This window comes from Cydia strobilella, chromosome 3 (assembly GCF_947568885.1).
Source record: "Cydia strobilella chromosome 3, ilCydStro3.1, whole genome shotgun sequence".
In the NCBI taxonomy this organism is placed as follows: domain Eukaryota; kingdom Metazoa; phylum Arthropoda; class Insecta; order Lepidoptera; family Tortricidae; genus Cydia; species Cydia strobilella.
Window position 1 is genome coordinate 17396309 of NC_086043.1, and position 18439 is coordinate 17414747.

The 18439-nt window shown below is 38.2% G+C and overlaps 1 protein-coding gene across 2 annotated transcripts in view; it reads left to right on the forward strand.

The window, feature by feature from the left end:
* The first annotated feature begins 281 nt into the window (after positions 1-281).
* Positions 282-18439, forward strand: part of LOC134756007 (RNA-binding protein 38-like) — a 36357-nt gene continuing 18199 nt past the window's right edge. For both annotated transcript variants that reach the window (XM_063692774.1, XM_063692775.1), the window contains exons 1-2: positions 282-817; positions 13147-13273. In XM_063692774.1, the coding sequence (XP_063548844.1) occupies positions 287-817; positions 13147-13273 (658 nt within the window). In that variant the 5' untranslated portion in view covers positions 282-286. The remainder of the gene's footprint in view (positions 818-13146; positions 13274-18439) is intronic.

An 18439-nucleotide genomic window follows, 5' to 3' on the forward strand; every position in this document is an offset into this window, starting at 1 on the left:
ACATATCGTGATATGTGAATAATGTAGAGCAATCGTAGAGGGACATTTCTCTTCCTGCCCATCGAGTTTTCCTCGTAAATGTAAAAATTAAAACTGTCACAAGTAGCCAGGTAATGGGAACTACTATTGCGATGACAATTTGATATAAGTATGACTGTGCCATCTTCGAAGGAAAATGTGTCGGGGTCGTAATCTAGGTTTAAAATGTTTAAATTAAGTAATTAAAAATGTTTCGGTGGGTTCTATCTATTTTTTGGTGCCTTGTAAAAAAAACCAAAATACCTAAATGATAACGAGGCATATCATTAGCGTTACGTGGAGGGTAGCAGGCAGTAGGGCACGCCACGCATGTGGCGCGGTGCCGGCGCATCTGGTAGCGGGAGGGGGGCCGCGGGGGCTAAAATTAGTCCCGAGCGCCACGTGCGTCTACAGTCCGCGCTCGACCTCCACCACGTACGCTCGCCGCCTGGGCCCTCCGTGTTTACAAGTTACAAGTTTACCACCGCCACAGGCAACCGAGTCCCAGCGCTTCGCGCAGTGTTACTTGTTAGTGCACCCAGTGACCGTGGCCGTCGCGACGGAGGCAGTTCAAGGAATGCTCATGGCGGGCGCGCTGCCTGCCGAGCCAGAGGGGCTGCTGGCGTTGGGCGCGCTCCCCGGGCAGAAGGACACCACCTGGACGAAACTCTTCGTCGGGGGGCTGCCCTACCACACCACAGACAAAAGCTTGAGAGAGCATTTTGCGGTCTATGGAGACATCGAGGAGGCTGTCGTTATCACGGACCGGCAAACCAGTAAAAGTCGAGGATATGGATTTGTGAGTGCCTTTATTTATTTTGCGGTTTCTGTCAGCCTTCAGGCCTATTCAATACACTGAAAAAAAAAAATATCAGGAAAAAATGTAAAACTTAACATTAGTTTTTGCATCGAGTATGTATCAATCAAAGTAGTCTTTCAGTAAGAAGGAAAGCTGTTACGTTTGAATTTAGAAATGGCTTCGTATTGTGATTGTGGAGCGAAACAGCGCGCATATCGCACGGTTAGGAGCGTTATCGCACCTCAATGCTACTAATATACCTACCTAAGCCACCGGCATCGGCAGCTACGTGTGTATAATGTATTCCTATACCTACAAGTTGTATCGCAAAATTACATCAAACACGGAAGTCGTGCCCTCCCGCGCAGGTGGTTTGTGTCGACTCGAGCCAGGCAAGAACACTCCTGAATTTGACACTTCAACATTGGTTGCCAAATGTTTTCGGAATTGCTTTAAAAAGGCCACGTCATGCTTGCTCGGAAGAAAAGAAATTGGTACCTATATAAAGCACTTATCAGCTAAAGAAACTTTGTTCCTTAAATGTGTCTACGTAGATTAAAGGAGCGAAAGGGTCTTTGTCGTCGTACGTTTCAGTGGAACAAGAGGAACTTACTTTCCAACTTATCATAACGTGCTTATAACCTCATAAAAGCAAAATGTGAATGTCGATGACGTTCGTTTTTAGCTCGAAAAAGGAACAGATGCAAGTGAATTGTCCCATTTGTTCAAAACTGCGTGAATATAATAAATTTGGAAGCTTTGCAAGCTGCGGCCATGAGAAATGAATCACAACCCCGTTTTCAATTCTCGGGCAGGGTACCGCAGGGAAGGGTGCACGGGTGAGGGATGTCCGTTGCACCCCTGTGACGTAGAATGGCTGTAATAATCGCAATGCACCGCGCCTGTCACATTGCGAACCGAAGCCGAACTTTCGGCAATAAATTGTGAGATTTTCAGCTAAATGATGTACCATAAAAAGTTCCTTCAACGGACGAAATGTTTATAAATAAGTACTTCTTAGTCATAGATATTAATTATAGGTAAGTAACTGCGCAATAACGTTAAAATTGTTTGAAAACGGAAAGTACACATGAACATTTAATAGGTATTCAGTAAGAAAAATGCGGCTCTACATTAACTATGCAACCATCAGTTACTGAAGTCTAACGTAAACCGAACCTTAATAGATCCGAATTCTTAGCATCTTGAATGCTTCGTCTTTACATACATATGTAGGTAGGTAGACGAATCAATTTGTATCATATTAAATCTAATTAAAACTAAAAATCATGTAACATAACATAAAACATTTTCATTTTCTTTGCACTCATAAGCTTCCAATTAAATACCTTTCAAAGTACAGTCAGAAGCTGAGCTTAAGAGCCTCTTAATGTCACTAAAGCCTTTACAATACGTGATATTTTCCTTTGAGCCGAGGTCTACTTGTGCGGTGGGTTGTGCCTCCGGAATGCTCGCATCGGCGGGCGTGCTGGAGTGGCCCCGGGAAACAAAAGACATCCGATACCGTGCGGGTGGCTGCGCCGTCGAGAGGGAGTGGGAAATGCACAGATGTGCCTCCTATACTAATTTAAAGCTAGATTGGAGCTGGTTCTCCAGAAATTATTCCTTGATAGGTTTCCTCATCGACAATATTCTAAGGGCTACTTGCACCATCCCACTAACCGTTACCCCGTTAAACCGTTAACCCAGTGTCAAATTGTACTGGTAACCATGGGTTTAACCGGTTAAATTAGTGAATGGTGCAAGTGGCGCTAAATAAGGTTAAGGTAAAAGATGGTAAATGTACAGTACAACTCTGGTCAGAATATTTTTAACAGCTAGCGAGCTTTATCTGATATTGGAATCCTTATTAATTTTAACTACACTTTAATTAAGATAACGCTTACCTGGGATTAGGTACCACCGTTTATCAAGGTTCTCAAATTAAGGTATTCCTATCACGATATCTGAGACGGTCTTAAACACGTCTTAAGGGTAGGACCATTCTTCTCGTGATCTCAGCAATAATCTGACCTAATCCCTTTATAAAATCTCAATAGAAAGGGTCTCATGTTAGCAAAAAAATAAAAGAAAATTAGGTAGTTAACAGAGTACAAAGTTTAGATTTTAATTTTGAGACATCATTAGTTTCTCCCCAAAGCAAACCAAGTAGACAATAGGTGGATATTAATTAGCAGTTCTCAGTTCAGACCTTAATTAAATTAGACCGAATTAAAACTCATATTTTCATAGAAATTTATCATTAATAATGCAGAATCAGCTTGGTCGGGCTTCAATATTCTTTTTAAGCTATGTATACAATTTACATATACTGAACTGGGGCCCATTTCTCGAACGATATTAGTCTAATATTAATGATTATTAGTGTGTTGTCATGGCAACCCATACGGTTTGACAGTTCATGGACTAATACAGTCAAAATAAGCGAGAGCTCAAGGGGCCAGAATATATTTCTCGCTCATAGAGGTTTCTCTCTAATACGCGTTTCTCACTCGTACAGGTAAGGGGTCGGAGATTTCTCGCTTACGGCCCGGCCACGACATCGCGCGGCGGCGGCGTCGGCGAGCGGCGGCCATAGGTTGGAGCGAGACACAGCGATCGGACCTTTCGTTCCCACCTATGGTTGCCGCTGCCGCCGCCGCCGCTGGTCGCGCAAAGTCGTGGCCGGGCCGTTAGGCAGGTTTTAAACAAGTCGTAGTGAAACGTTTTGTTACTAACTTTATTCGATTTAGCTAATATTTATGGAAACCAAATTCACTGTGAATGTTTTTTTTGTGAATGCCCGTTCTCAAAAGAATTTGCAATTTTTAACTTTAACATTTATTTTTCACCTCAGCAGCTCGAACAAGCCTACTTTCGTCACTCCCTGGAGTGAGGAAAGTGCGACTTTCCTCACTCCAGGGAGTGAAACAATGTAGCTTTTTAATTTAGTGAAGGCCATGAACTTCATACTTTTACGGTACGGTACGGTACGGTACGGTAGGGTACGGTACGGTCCGGTACGGTACGGTACGGTCCGGTCCGAGCCGGTCTCGTCTTGTCTCGTATCGTATCGTGTCTTATCGTATCTTATCGTATCATACGTATTATAATACTTTTTTTTTTCTGTTCATTTTGTGTAATTCGAAATACATTTTAACCTTTAATATGTTCTCACTACTGAGGTGAAAAATTATGTGTGCAACACGAGAGCAAAGTTATTTTACATCTCGTGTTTTTGAGTCCCTCGCTACGCTCAAGATTCTACCTTAGAATCCTTCGCTTTCTCGGGACTCAAAATAAACACTCGCAAGAAAAACCAACTTTCCTCTCTTGTTGCACAAATAACTATTTCGTTTAGATTCCTAGAATGTGTTCAACCATTGTACTTACATTGTACACAATCAATGCGTAGTAACACTAGTAACTGAGCAAGTCTGATCGAAAATATCGTTCCACGACGTACATTTGGTTTTCTCAAAAGGATATGTATAATAAACGATGACCTAACAGACAAACCCTTTTTTATAAACAGTTAAAAACATTGTTAGATGCCCCACTTGCGCGTTAGTTCCACGAAAATTAGAAAGTACCAAAAACAACGGTTGTAATTACACACAGGACTCTCGCTTATAGAGGCCAAGCAGAGACACTCTGTTATGGAGGCTCGAACGGGAGAAACGACTCTCTTGAAGAGGTTTGTATCTTTCGCTAATAGAGGTAATCTAGGACAAAATTGACGGTAATTAGTTAATTACTCTCGCTAAGGTTTCTCGATTATCTAGTTCTATCTTATCCAGGTTTGACTGTACGAGTATCATTAAAAACAATATTATTTGCGTTCTCCGTAATTTAGGGTGAACCTTTCTTGCGAATGATTCAAAATGGAAATCTACAAAAAATTTTTTTTGGAATTGATGATATTTTTTGACTTCGCTATTCACTAGTTGTATGTAATCATGTTATCGATGTGAAATTGGTTTAAATAACAGAAGCCTTTACACACTGATTACACAAGTTGCATCGCGTTCAGTCGGCTACGGGTGACTACGACTCACTACTATGGTTTCTTTCGTGTTCTGTTAGAAATAATAGAAACTTAGTTAACTTTATTAAATATATTAATAACGGGTCACTCACGTGTTTTAAGTCGAAAACGCTCGACATGTTTCACTCCGTACCGAGGAGCGTCATCAGGAGCTTGCGTCGACGGTCTGCGCCGGTCCGTCACCGTCGACGCAAGCTCCTGATGACGCTCCTCGGTACGGAGTGAAACATGTCGAGCGTTTTCGACTTAAAACACGTGAGTGACCCGTTATTAATATATTTAATATGTCTGTGTCTCACGGAAGTTTTGTTATTAAAATTAGTTAACTTTCTATGTGATTGAACTAAGGATGACTAACGCTAGAATGGTCCAGGTCCGTGCCGCTGCATCCGACTCTTCGTTGTCTATGATGGGTGATCATGTGATGCTTTCTATAGAAAACTGAAATGTCGGACGCTTCGGCCCGGTCTCGGACCGTGATAGTGTCATTCTAGTCGTCCTTCATTCGATGTTATCTTTGTTAACATTTTGGTGTTTTTAAAGAGGTTTTAATCACAGAAAATATTAATTTTGTTTTAATGTTGTTTGCCTCATTCAAATCAGTCACAGAGTGCATAAAAGGTAAAGTGCCAATACTAGAAGGTACCGACCAGTTGATCAGGGAAATACATTATACAAACAGGTAAGGTCTTATCTTATCCGATTAGGTAATATTTATTAGTATATGCTAAAACGATACTGTTATCAATATGTGATTAAACTCTTCGGGTTTAATTAATCTGGCCTTGAAGATGTTACTTCAATGAGTTAGCTGCAGGTACTCACCTGCAGCTTTACGTTACTCCACCTAATCTATTATAAAATTTCCAAGTTACTATAAAGTACCTTGAACCGATTAAGACAACAGACCAGGCGATTGTTGAATTGCCAAATGTATATTGCTGAAAGTCCCGCCGTGATATCGCCACTTAACGAAAATAGCCATGTGATGTGACTGTATGTATGATTGGTGTGGTAACCACATCATCTTCTGTCACTTTCTCGAGTCAAATTGGCCCCTCGTTATCATAAAAAAACACATCACATAGCCAGGAAGACAGGAGACAACCTGGAAAAACTCATGGTCACTGGTTCGGTGGAAGGAAAGAGAAGGGGCCGCAGTCCAACGCGGTGGTCCGACCAGGTAAGCTAATCGCTATCCATCATGATGCCTTAGAAGTCGCAAGAGATCGAAAATATCGAAATGCCTGGAAATCTGCTATCCGGAATCATTTGCTCCACGTAGGAGGTCACGACCCTCAGCACTGAGGAGAACGAAGCAAGGAGAGGGTCATAAAAAAAGAATGTGATTTAATTAAGTTTTTGCATCACATCTCATTATGAATTGACATTTTATTATAACTCTACATGCACATGATTTCGCAGCAAACATTTTAATCCATTTTCAAGTAGCATGATAACGACAGATGAAGTCGATTAATTAAGATCAAAACTGGGGATTTATAAAAATAGGTTAATTATACTTGGGGAAAATATAAACACTTGGTCCAAAATACCTAACCAGAGGTAGAATCAGCGAGGCGTGGCGAGAGCTACAAAGTAATGTTCACAGCGATTGGGCGGCTTGGATTTGGGCACGCCTCTCGACTCCCATCCGTAACAATACGTTTGCTTATTTCATTTCGCATTTATTTTAAGTAAATAAGTTAGTTTAAGGAAATATATTGGAGTATGGTAAATTATTGTCGTTATATAAATATGTCAATGCTCGATATCGATAATGTGCGAGTAGGTACTCACACGTTTTGATCAGAAACAACTTTGTTTTAAAACTTCCATGGAAGATAAATACCGTTTAGGGGGTAATGGTTTTGAGAGTTTGGAACTACCGTTGTAAGCGGTTACTTGCAATTTAGCAGTTAGTTTGTAATCTAGAGGGAGATTAGCAAATTTAGATAAATTTATTTCTACTTACATATATTCTTTGTTCGCCCTTTCTGGCCTTTATTTGCAAACAATTATATGTTGCTGGGCTGCAAATTTGTTTCACAATTACCGCAGTGGCCATCAATGATGTTATCAATGACAATTGATAATTGAAAACTGGTGAAGTCGATATCAGCTTTTTGTTTTAAAACTAACCCAAACAAAACTAACCGATTCATTGGGAATCAAATCGACACAGGTTAGGGAATCGATTTATTTATATTCCTTTGTGTATAACCTAGGAGTGTTGTTCAGAATTTCAATAGATATCATTCTTACTTACCATGGTTCTTATTTCAGTTTTTTAATGTTAAGCTTAGATAGAGCTTAAGCTTAGATATGAAGTAGGTCAAAGATTATTATTTTGTCTAAAACCAGCATCTGATTTCTTTGTTAACAGTACAGGCTCATAATTTAGACGATTTTCTTCGAGAACTCGTCTACCCCAACGGTTATCGGTTCTACGGCTAATATGACTGGCCCACTGCCACTTTAGCTTCAGCGAGTTCTTGAGTGGAGACCGCGTATTGGCACACGTAGCGTAGGACGCCCTTAAACTAGATGGAGCGATGACCTTTGCAAGGCGGCTGGCAAGAGCTGGATCAGTTGCCGCAAATCGAGCTCAATGGCGTGCAATAGGAGAGGCCTATGTCGGACGAGAGTAGGCTGATGGTGATGATGATTTTCTTCGAATAATAATGACTCAAACGTACTTATTGACTCGATCACGTAGGTTTTGGCACGATTACAACTATACGAATCATCTCGTGAGCATCTTCTACTGTTTACTTTTGATCTGCCAACGCGACAATTACTTAATTCACTAGGTATATCTGGAACTTATTTCAAACCACCTTTTACGACACAAACTTTTTTTCTGGGTAACGTGGTTTTAGCCATTAAAACGTCGGCGAATGTAGGTCATTCCAGGACTGATAATTCCAGTAGTTATGTTGTTCCAATGTAAAATAATCCAGTCTAAGTGGGACCTTGAGATCTATACAACTATTTGTTATCGGATATCACATTTTACTGGTTTTGCTAAGCCAAACTTAATAAACATTCCAGCTCATTGGTTAGGCAAGGTGTTATAACTTATCGGGTATGCCTGCCACTTCGCCTTCTGTGGAATAATGCTAATTTTGTCAGATAAGTGAACAAGGCGATAGACTCAAGCACTAGCTTTTCTTTTCCACCATAATAGAGGAATCGACTTATTATAAATATCAGTCGTGTTAATAACGGGAAACAAATAGGTACGATAATTTGCATAATTTTAGAACCATTAAGTATTATTACAACGTTTCATTTTACCCAATAGGATTGTGTAGCCATGACATGAGCACATGAGTACCTTCTCTCACTTTAATTCCTTGTTAGTCTTATTTTCTTTGCTAAGGTTGAACAACCTAACAGAAAGGGCGACCTGACCTTTTTTTAGGTAACAAAGGAATACTAAAAGCAAATAATACCGCGTCGCTTACTTATGCGTGTGGGCAAACCGATGCTTTCAGTAGCATTATGTTCATTATTTTATGAGTAGGTAATACCGTAGGGTATTAACGTAGCATATCGTATCGTATGAAAACATGTCTAATCTTTCATAGAGAGAATTTCGAATTGTTTTAATGATAGCTGATGTTGCGTGACATATTTCATGTTGTATTTTGTAGAAAGTTGCGACTTAGTTGCGACTATCATATTTTGTAGTCAAAGTGGACTAAAGGCAAATTCGTTTTGATTTCTGGTCCTGAATCTATGGTTGGTAGGAAAATGTAGTCCCTCAAAGTTAACTTTGCACCTTGGTTTATTAAGGAATCTCTGAAGTAGAGTAACACAAAAAGCCGTACGCACCTACTTGAATAGAATAAAGTATAAGGGAGTGTAATATAAACGTCATATTTTCATAGAAATTTAATAGTAATGATGACTTACCACATTTTGTCATTGCAAATGCCATGCAGTGTTAGCTTGGTCCGACTATAATTATGTATATATTTTATTATTTATTAGTTTTAATTCTCACCGTTTTCGTTGTCATTATTAATAATAATACTAGTGCACATCCTAAACCATTTACCACTTATACATACTTAACCTGCAATTATACATACTATGCCTTAAACAGTTTTTTGACAAGTTTTCACTATGACATTGATGCATCAAGGCGGTTTATTGTTTACAGGTGGCCTACCGCGAAACGCGAAAATCGAAATTTCGTTCTCTGCCTCTCTATTGATCGAATATATGCAAGAGGTATAGAGAGGTAGAAACCGAAGTTTAGATTTTCGCGTTTCGCGGCAGGCCCTGTGATTGTGCTAGTTGCAAGTGACACCCTCTACGCAGAGTTTTGCATAATATTTTTTTTATTGAGGTTGACATCTGTATTTACAATTTATAGATTGCATATAACTACCTATGTGGTGTCTGAAATAAAAAAAAGTCCGTGAACGTTTATTGGCCAGGCCAGGTCTACAAATGTTCGTGTCTAAAAACCTACTCGTCGTATAACTACCTTGATGTTTTCAATTATGTTTTTGCTGGTTTCGATAATTTTTCTACAAGCTACAATTATTGCTTTGTTAGGTTGCAATGAACACTTTTAAAAAAATTTTTAGGCCTCCCTGTCATATGCTCCTGGCGCATGTTGAATCGAGGCCATTCGAGGCCAAGTTTTCAATTATAATTCTGTCGATTACAGTCATTATTCTACATGCTACAATTATTATTTTGTTAGGTTACAATTACGACTTTAAGATAATGTTTTAGGCCTCCATTTCATATGCTTCTGGCGCATGTCGAATCGAGGCCATTCGAGGCCAAGTTTTCAATTATAATTCTGTCGATTACAGTCATAATTCTACAAGCTACAATTATTATTTCTTAGGTTACGTTGGCTGCCTGTAACTTTTATCGCTGCGTATCGAAGTTTAATTTACACGCTTTGACTAACACATTTCATTATATAAAGGGTGGCATTTGATACGTACTAAATCAGAAATAATTATAATTTTACCAACATTATAACGAACTTCAACAATTCAATTATTTTTTCACCTCAGCAGCTCGAACAAGCCTACTTTCGTCACTCCCTGGAGTGAGGAAAGTGCGACTTTCCTCACTCCAGGGAGTGAAACAATGTAGCTTTTTAATTTAGTGAAGGCCATGAACTTCATACTTTTATTTTATTTTATGGTATGGTATGGTATGGTATGGTATGGTATGGTATGGTATGGTATGGTATGGTATGGTATGGTATGATATGATATGGTATGGTATGTATGATATCGTATGGTATCGTATCGTATCGTATCGTATCGTATGGTACATACCTATATATATATGGTGTGGTATAATACTTTTTTTTTTCTGTTTATTCTGTCCAATTGGAAATACATTTTAACCTTTAATTATGTTCTCACTACTAAGGTGAAAAATTATGTGTGCAACACGAGAGCAAAGTTATTTTACATCTCGTGTTTTGGAGTCCCTCGCAAGAAAAACCAACTTTTCTCTCTTGTTGCACAAATAACTATTTAAATTATATGGAAACTTTAACCATTTAGTGACCCTTCTCGCGAAGTTGGTAGTTCTGATTTCGAAACAAAGTAACTGATATTATTCAGTGTGGTGTACAGGGAATCAGGGAATCAGGGTTCCTGGCGTTCTTACGGATGTTTACTAAGTAATTATTAGGCATTGGTCTATCTATACGAGTAGTTCGATTGCCTTTTACTGACGTAACGATTTGTGTAAGATTGTCCCATAGATAATAGAGGCATGTTTTATTAGTTTATTACATATGTATTTATTTAAACGAATATAAAGATGTAAAAAAGCATTTTTATATCATCGTTAATATACTTTACTACTTAATAATACTTCAGCATATACAATTTTGCTGCATAGATATATTTATAATCAAGTGCGCGTATGCAAGCACTACATTTACATACGATTACAATACTGTGCAACATAAGAGCCGGTAAAGTGTGAGTCGTACTCATTTGCTGAAGGTTTTGTGCTTTTATTAAATTTTTTCTTATAATATTTGCTGTCTTTGGAACCTGCTACTTTTCAAAAGAAAGACAAGGCACAGCACAAACGAACAGGCTCATACTTCTTGTTGTTTTGTATTGGTACCTAACCATGAAACGGCTTTGCTACTCACAATGAACATACAATTATTCAAATTTAAAAACTCTCTTTTACATTGTAAGTAATGCCATGTTATCAAGGTTGTTTCGTATTTTAAATGTATCTATTTACGTTTCGTATTCATATGCTGATCGTTTGAAATTCTCTAAAACTAATACATTCACAAATAGTATAGGCGGACATATCAATATGCGATGGATTTTTTACTTGCACTTTTGGTCGCACTTTAAAAAACGAACTTATTTAAATTGTCAATCGAGCGACGTCAGGCCGCCAGTATCCGGAGGTCATCAGACATTTTACTTTAGTTCAGTCGATTTGATCAACCCACCCGATATTATGTATTCGGACCAGGTTAATTTGAGCTTTGACGTTTTGAAACAGTGTGAGTGTGTGTATGAGTATTGGTTGCGGCGCGCAGAGCGGAGAGGGTCGATTAGGACTGGCAAGTTGAACAGTCGGTACGCAGAACTGGCTCATGTTTTCATTACAATAGGTAATGCCGAGGTGTCCTCCAGCGTAGGTACGGTATGAAAATCAATTCAATCCAAAGTCGACGTGCGCTGAAACTATCCGTTTATTTGCTCTATAATTGCGACAATAAAGTAAACCTAGATTACAACGTCATGACTACTACAGTACTACACAATACTTCATTGGTTATTGTGATTAAATAAGCAATTAAAATTGTAAGTTTGGCATATGAACATTTACTAACGATAAGTCAGTTGGATAATCTGAACGCAATTATCTATCAGAAACAAACAAACAAAAATACAGCAGCAATTACAACCTGTATTCGATTGCACCTTTTTATCATCGAACCAAAGAAGAAAGAAGGCTAGAAACTGGAACTACATAGTATTAAACCCATGTTAAAAGTTATCCGGGTGTATTAACGTAATGGCCTGTCCGGTGTAATCCGTTTTCCGCAATTCAAACAAACATGCAAGCTCTTTTTGTTCCAAATGCTCAATAATTCGAAAAGCTACACGTAACTTGCTAGATGCGTCAATGAATATTTATTTGCACTATAAAGTGTCCCAATTTTGTGAACTAGTTTAAATACTTTTATAATGCTGAAAAGAAAATCTTAGTCCTGAAAGTTACCAGCAGTAACATATCTTTTTTAGCTGTGCAACAAATTATGAAGAGGTAACTAAGGGCCACTTGCGCCATCCAGGGTTAGCCACTAACTCGGGGTTTACCGGTTAAACCCAGTTACCAGTACAATTTAACCCTGTGTTAACGGTTAACTCCGAGTTAGTTGCTAACTCTGGATGGTGCAAGTGGCCCTAACAGGCACAAAAAATATAGTTAGTTAGTACCTATTTCAAAAAATAACTCACACCCTTAAATGTTGAAATAGACACTACATCGGTCAAGTCGTTATATGACACACATTAAAAATGTTAATAAATAAAATAAATAATTCAGCCTATATACGTCCTACAGGCCTCTCATGCGCGAGAGGGCTTGGGCTATAGTCCCCACGCTAGCCCAATGCGGATTGGGGAATTCACATACACCTTTGAATTTCTTCGCAGATGTATGCAGGTTTCCTCATGATGTTTTCCTTCACCGAAAAGCTAGTGGTAAATATCGAATGATATTTCGTACATAAGTTCCGAAAAACTCATTGCGAAGCGTTGGTGGCCGAGTGGATATGAATTGATATGATGTCAGACTTTCAATCCGGAGGTCGCGGGTTCTAATCCTGGCTCGTACCAATGAGTTTCTCAAAGGAACTTATGTTACGAAAAATAATAAAAATGTGTAAAAAAAACGAATGAAAAAAGACTTTCTCTATGAGTAACATTGATTTAGTTATATTTTACTCCAAGGACCTGACACTCAGTCTTATTGCGATTCCTATAAGAGGAAAGAAAAAATAGTGCCATACTTTGTCATCTTTGGCATCATAGGTAGAAGGCGATGGCGAAATACCGAAATTTATAAGAGTGAAAGAGAAAAAATCCTATGCTGCCCAAATTTTATATGAATATTCTTTCTCTTACCCCCGGTCGCTCGGTGGCGCGTCTATAACTACTTGTATATACTATGTCTATGTTTTACTCCTATCCCATAAATAATACCTTTCTTTTCGCCAAAATTACGGTAACTCTCTATTTTTTAGGTAATAATGGGCGACCGGTCAGCAGCAGAACGGGCGTGTAAGGATCCCAACCCCATCATCGACGGGAGGAAAGCCAACGTCAACCTTGCCATCCTCGGGGCCAAGCCCAGAGGGAATCTCGCGCCAGGTACGTGAAGCCAAGACCACAGACTGCAAGGCTATTGCCAAGTAGATTACATCAATTTATCTTTGATAGGTACCTATTTAGTAAATAAAGACAGGCTGCGCAATGTGTGCCAAAAACTGTCAAGTCAGTGTTACTTACGTTGCGGTGTTTCTAATGCTCTTTATACGGCCTTATACTTACATCATCAAGTTTAGCCTTTATTCAACTCCTTAAAGGATGACTCACGCTACAGTGGTCCGGGCCCGGGCCAGGGCGTCCGACACTTCAGTTTTCTATAGAAAGCACGTGATCAGTGATTCACCGTCATCTGTCTTAGAAAAAGAAGTGTCGAGCGCCCGGCCCAGGCCCGGATCGTTCTAGTGTGAGTTATCCTTAATTACGGCAGTTATTTTGCCAGGTGAAACTTAATAGGTACTTACTTAATAATAATCTTTCAATAAAAACTATTGCGGAAGTAATTTTGATAGACGAAACCCAATATTGCTCAAATTAAAACATGCTTTAGCAAATGTTGTAAGAACTTTTAGGAGGCCAAACATTACCAGCCGTTATCATTCGTAATAGCCAGCAGTTAGCCTAGTCTAATACTAATAATCGTAGATCAAAGTCGTAATTAAGAATGTTCCGAATATACTTTGGAGCGTTTTTGGAATTTCGAACGTACTACTCTACTAGACAAATGACTTAGGCAGAATTTAAATATCTAACTTTTAGTATTATTTGAAATATTTTTTTAGATGTCGCGTTTTTCAGTCAAAAACAAACCCGAGTATCGTTGTGTGATGTTATATATAAATATAAACAAGAAAGTAATATATCTTATGTTCTGTAAGGCAAACTGGTGTCTAATTTCTACCCGTGAAATACCGTGAGTCATGGTCCATGACCGTGACCGTGAAACATATCTACCTACATAAACAATACCCAACATATTTTTTTTTATCTGTAGGTACCAACATTGTGGATACATTTAGTATTTTAGTATTTAGTATTTTCCAATTAAATTGTGTGATACTAAATTGAAACAATATTCCAGAACAAGTTTGGTAACAAATCAAATTATTTTATTAAATATTTTGATTTGTTTTTTTAAGTAGTCACACTACTATATATAAATTAAAAACTGTAATAGATGTCATATATTAAAGAAAAAGTGACGAAGCCCTCCAGTGGTGAAGGCCGGATCCGGCCTTCACCACTGGAGGGCTTCGTCACTTTTTCTTTAATATATGACATCTATTACAGTTTTTAATATTCCAGAGTTTCAATATTCCTATAATAAACTAAACATTATGTTAAGGAATCCAGTATTTCAAAACTTAACTCGGTAGATCATTAACGAACAAAGCGTGTATGCTCGTTTATTTCGTTAGCGCGTAACCTTATCGCTCAGCTGTTTGTAAAAGGAACGTTTTTTCTAGCAAGCACATGATCCTTTTTTGTCTCCTCTCTTGACAAAAAATACACCGTGTGTGAGACAATGCTTCGCGGGGGTCAGTGTACATGTGTCGCAAGCTTTACTTAAACATTACTTATTTATGCGGTAACGTTTCAATGAAATGTGGAATTTTTGTGCAACTTAATTTTTATATGCGTATTTAGGTTAACTAAAAGAGATCTCTCTTAGGGACAAGTTCGCCTTTGTACTACTTTTATCTGATGTAACCATGATTTCTTTCTTTTTCGTACAATAAAGTGTGTACTTACTTACTTTATGTCGTATCCGAAACATTTCTTCAACAGAGTTTGTAAAGCCCATCATCGTGCTCACTAGCGCCGCTGGTAAATAATTGTGATTATTTAAATTTTACGATAGATATTTAAAAAAGGGGGCCGCTATGTACTGTATTTTGTATTTAAGTACCTTTTGAATACATTATAATATTTTTTACGTTGCTGGATTCGTCAATCTATGCGTCCGAAGTTAAAACGGCCGTTTTTGTTTGAGTTCATAGATCGACCAATCCAGCAACATTAAAACTAGGTTGATGTATTAAATACAAAATACAGTACGTAGCGGCCCCCTTTCTTTAAATATCTATCGTTAAATTTAAATAATCACAATTATTTAGCAGTGGCGCTAGTGAACACGTTTATGGGCTCTTAAATTCAGATTTTTGACTGGCCTTACGCTGTACCGAAACTACCGAAAGGTATATTTTGGTATACAACTTAGGTATATCATCGTAGAATTGATAAACCGATAACAATAAATCTAATTACTCATATCTGTGAATTCACCTGCGGTTAAGTATTTAATAATAAATCAAGCGTTATCAACTTATCAGGAGATCGAGCAGTCAATAAAATTAGGACGAGATTAACTGCTATCTTATCCATGAGCTCAGGACGCCGATTTCTAGTGACCTATAATTGAAATGTTGTGAAAAGTATCAACTTACCTATTAAGTAAGTAAATGCACTTCAGTACGAGTATAAAAGGTAACTAAAGTTAGACTCTTATACCTTAATCAGTTGCTATAATGCATTGTTGAATGATTATCTCATTCCATTCAATTTTGAAGTGATCAAAACAAACTACGAAATGATAATTATAATAAGTATGTAGGTACTTCCCAATAATTAAACATAAAACAAATACATAACATACTCTAATAAAATATCTCACCATTATTAAGCATCCGTTGACATATGTGAAGCTTCGGGATTTTAAGGCATATCTAAAGAGAATCAAGTTTAACCGCGCAACAGGGGTATCATTCCAAATATTTACCGAGTCTGGGCGTGTTGAGTGCTCAGTTGCTCAGGCAACCATTAAAATAGCGCTCTGCTATTACGCATAACGCATAAGAGTCACGGATCTACCACCGCTGGTGGTTCAGTGGTAAGGCTTTAAAATGATACGGATCCCAAAAAGTTTCTTGAAGTTCCAGCTTTTTACATAATTAGGTATGTCTGAAATAACACTTGATATTTAGTAGTCTTCGCTACAGTCAAAAATCGGGTTTGTGTGCCTATTTTCCCGTCTGTAAAGTCTTGTCCCGGAAATTCATATTGTTAGCTGTTTCATATTCATATTGTTAGCAGTCGCTTTCGTAAAAATTAGTGCAAGCACCAATTTTTGTGATTAGGTTGCCAAAAGCGGACCCGAGCTCTTTTGGACCAGAAAAGCGCTAAGATAGTGGGAATTCCTTGAAGTTCAAGTTACTCTGGTTGTCTGAGAATACTCTACCGCGTTCGCGCAACCAATCAAACAAATGTACACGTTTCTCCGCCGGAAGTTCCTAAACGCTCGGAAGCGGAAGTGCTCGGTGTACGACGCCCGCTAATTGATTGCGGGCGACAACCCCCCCCCCGCTACCTGAAATCACCCTTTTTAGTTACAATGTTGCGTGTTACAACACCAAAAACCAATATTGTCTGTCTTGTGATTAATATATTGTATGTATGTAGTTACGTTGTTTAAAACGTGGTGCATGTTTTGTTGAAGGGGAATTATGTACTTAACTTAGTTTTACTTGGAGCTCATGAGGGAAAAAGTGAATGCAGTGGAAATGAGAGCGTTGAGAAGTGTGTGTGGTGTAAGATTACAAGATAGAATTAGGAACAGTTTGATAAGGGAAAAGTGTGGACTGAACGAAGATGTAGTGACGAAAATTGAGAAACGTATGTTGAGATGGTTTGGACACGTGGAAAGAATGAGTGAAAAAAGGCTAACAAATAGAGTGTATAAGGGAGAGGTAGAAACGGGAGTTGGAAGGGGCAGACCTAGGCGGACTTTCTCTGATCAGATCGGGAAATCCTGAAAAAAGGCCAGGTCAAGAGCACCCTAAACTGGCGAGCGTGTATGAGGAATGATATGAAAGTGAAGGAAGCGAAAGAGAGAGAAAAACATCAAAAATGCCAGGTATGCCAGGCTCGTAACAAGTGGAAATACGTGATCCCTCCGGGAAATAGGCGTGATAATATGTATGTATGTATTTTGAAACTTAATTGTCGTTTCGGTTTTTTATCAACCCAACCTTCGTATATAGTAGGTAACTATAAATACAAATGATACAATTGTATTATGTGTATGTGCATACTATACTATGTGAATAAACGGGTACCTACAGAATGTACATAGTACTTTTATTATTACCGAAAATCTATGCGTTACTAATAAATCGGGTTACATAATAATCATTGTTTGGTTATCCTGTCTGGTTTGTTCTTTGTAGGTAGGGAGCATATACAAATGTAAATAATACCTAGATGAGTTAGTCGTGGGTTTTTTATCCGTCTCTTCCATGTCTCTCCTCATATCTAAACATATTGTGAGAACGACATAGGAAGCTTAATAAATATTTGCATAATATACTGTTTATCACCTTTTCAGACAGGGACTTCATGAGACCACTTGCATTAACGTTTAAATAAATTAATTGCGTTTTCTGCAATCAATTTGTACGCTGGCGGTTGCGCTTGCTGGCATAAAGTCAACAAAATTGCTTTGACCATCAGTGCATTACAGTCCGTGTGAGGTGTAGATTTCCTCTCAAAGACTCCGCATTATAAAGCTGTGTGTGAAAGTGTGCTCTCATCACACAAATCGCTTGTAAAATACCATACCGCCAGCCTAGGGTTGCCAATTTTTTTCTATACACATATAGTATTTTTGTCAAAATATTGATAAAATATAGTATTTACTGGGAAATTTAAAAAAAAGGCACCGATTTGAGGCGAATTAAAAATCCAAGTCGCATACGATGCGATGTCGGTGACATTTGTGTACCCCATTCTTGAGTGATGAAAATATAGTATTTTTCGTACTATATTGTTTTTATATAATATATAGTACAAGTGACTAAAATATAGTACGATACTATATATTATAGTATGGGTGGCAACCCTACGCCAGCCCCACAAATGCATCTTGCCACCATTCTATTCTTGACATGCAGGCCAATTCGAGTTTTCGTTATTTGATCTGTTTCCGATATGATACCGTGTCAAAAGTGAGGTTTTTAATTGAAGAAATGTCACTTTTTACACTGACAGTTCAGTATCATATCGGAAACAGATCGAACAATTAAAACTCGAGTTGGTCTGTAAACTGTAAATCAAACCAAACTTTGATGATATTTGTAATTTATATGTCGCGTTACCAATAAGAACGCAACTGTAATTTGCGGTGGCGCTCACATATTATTATAAAGTAGGTGC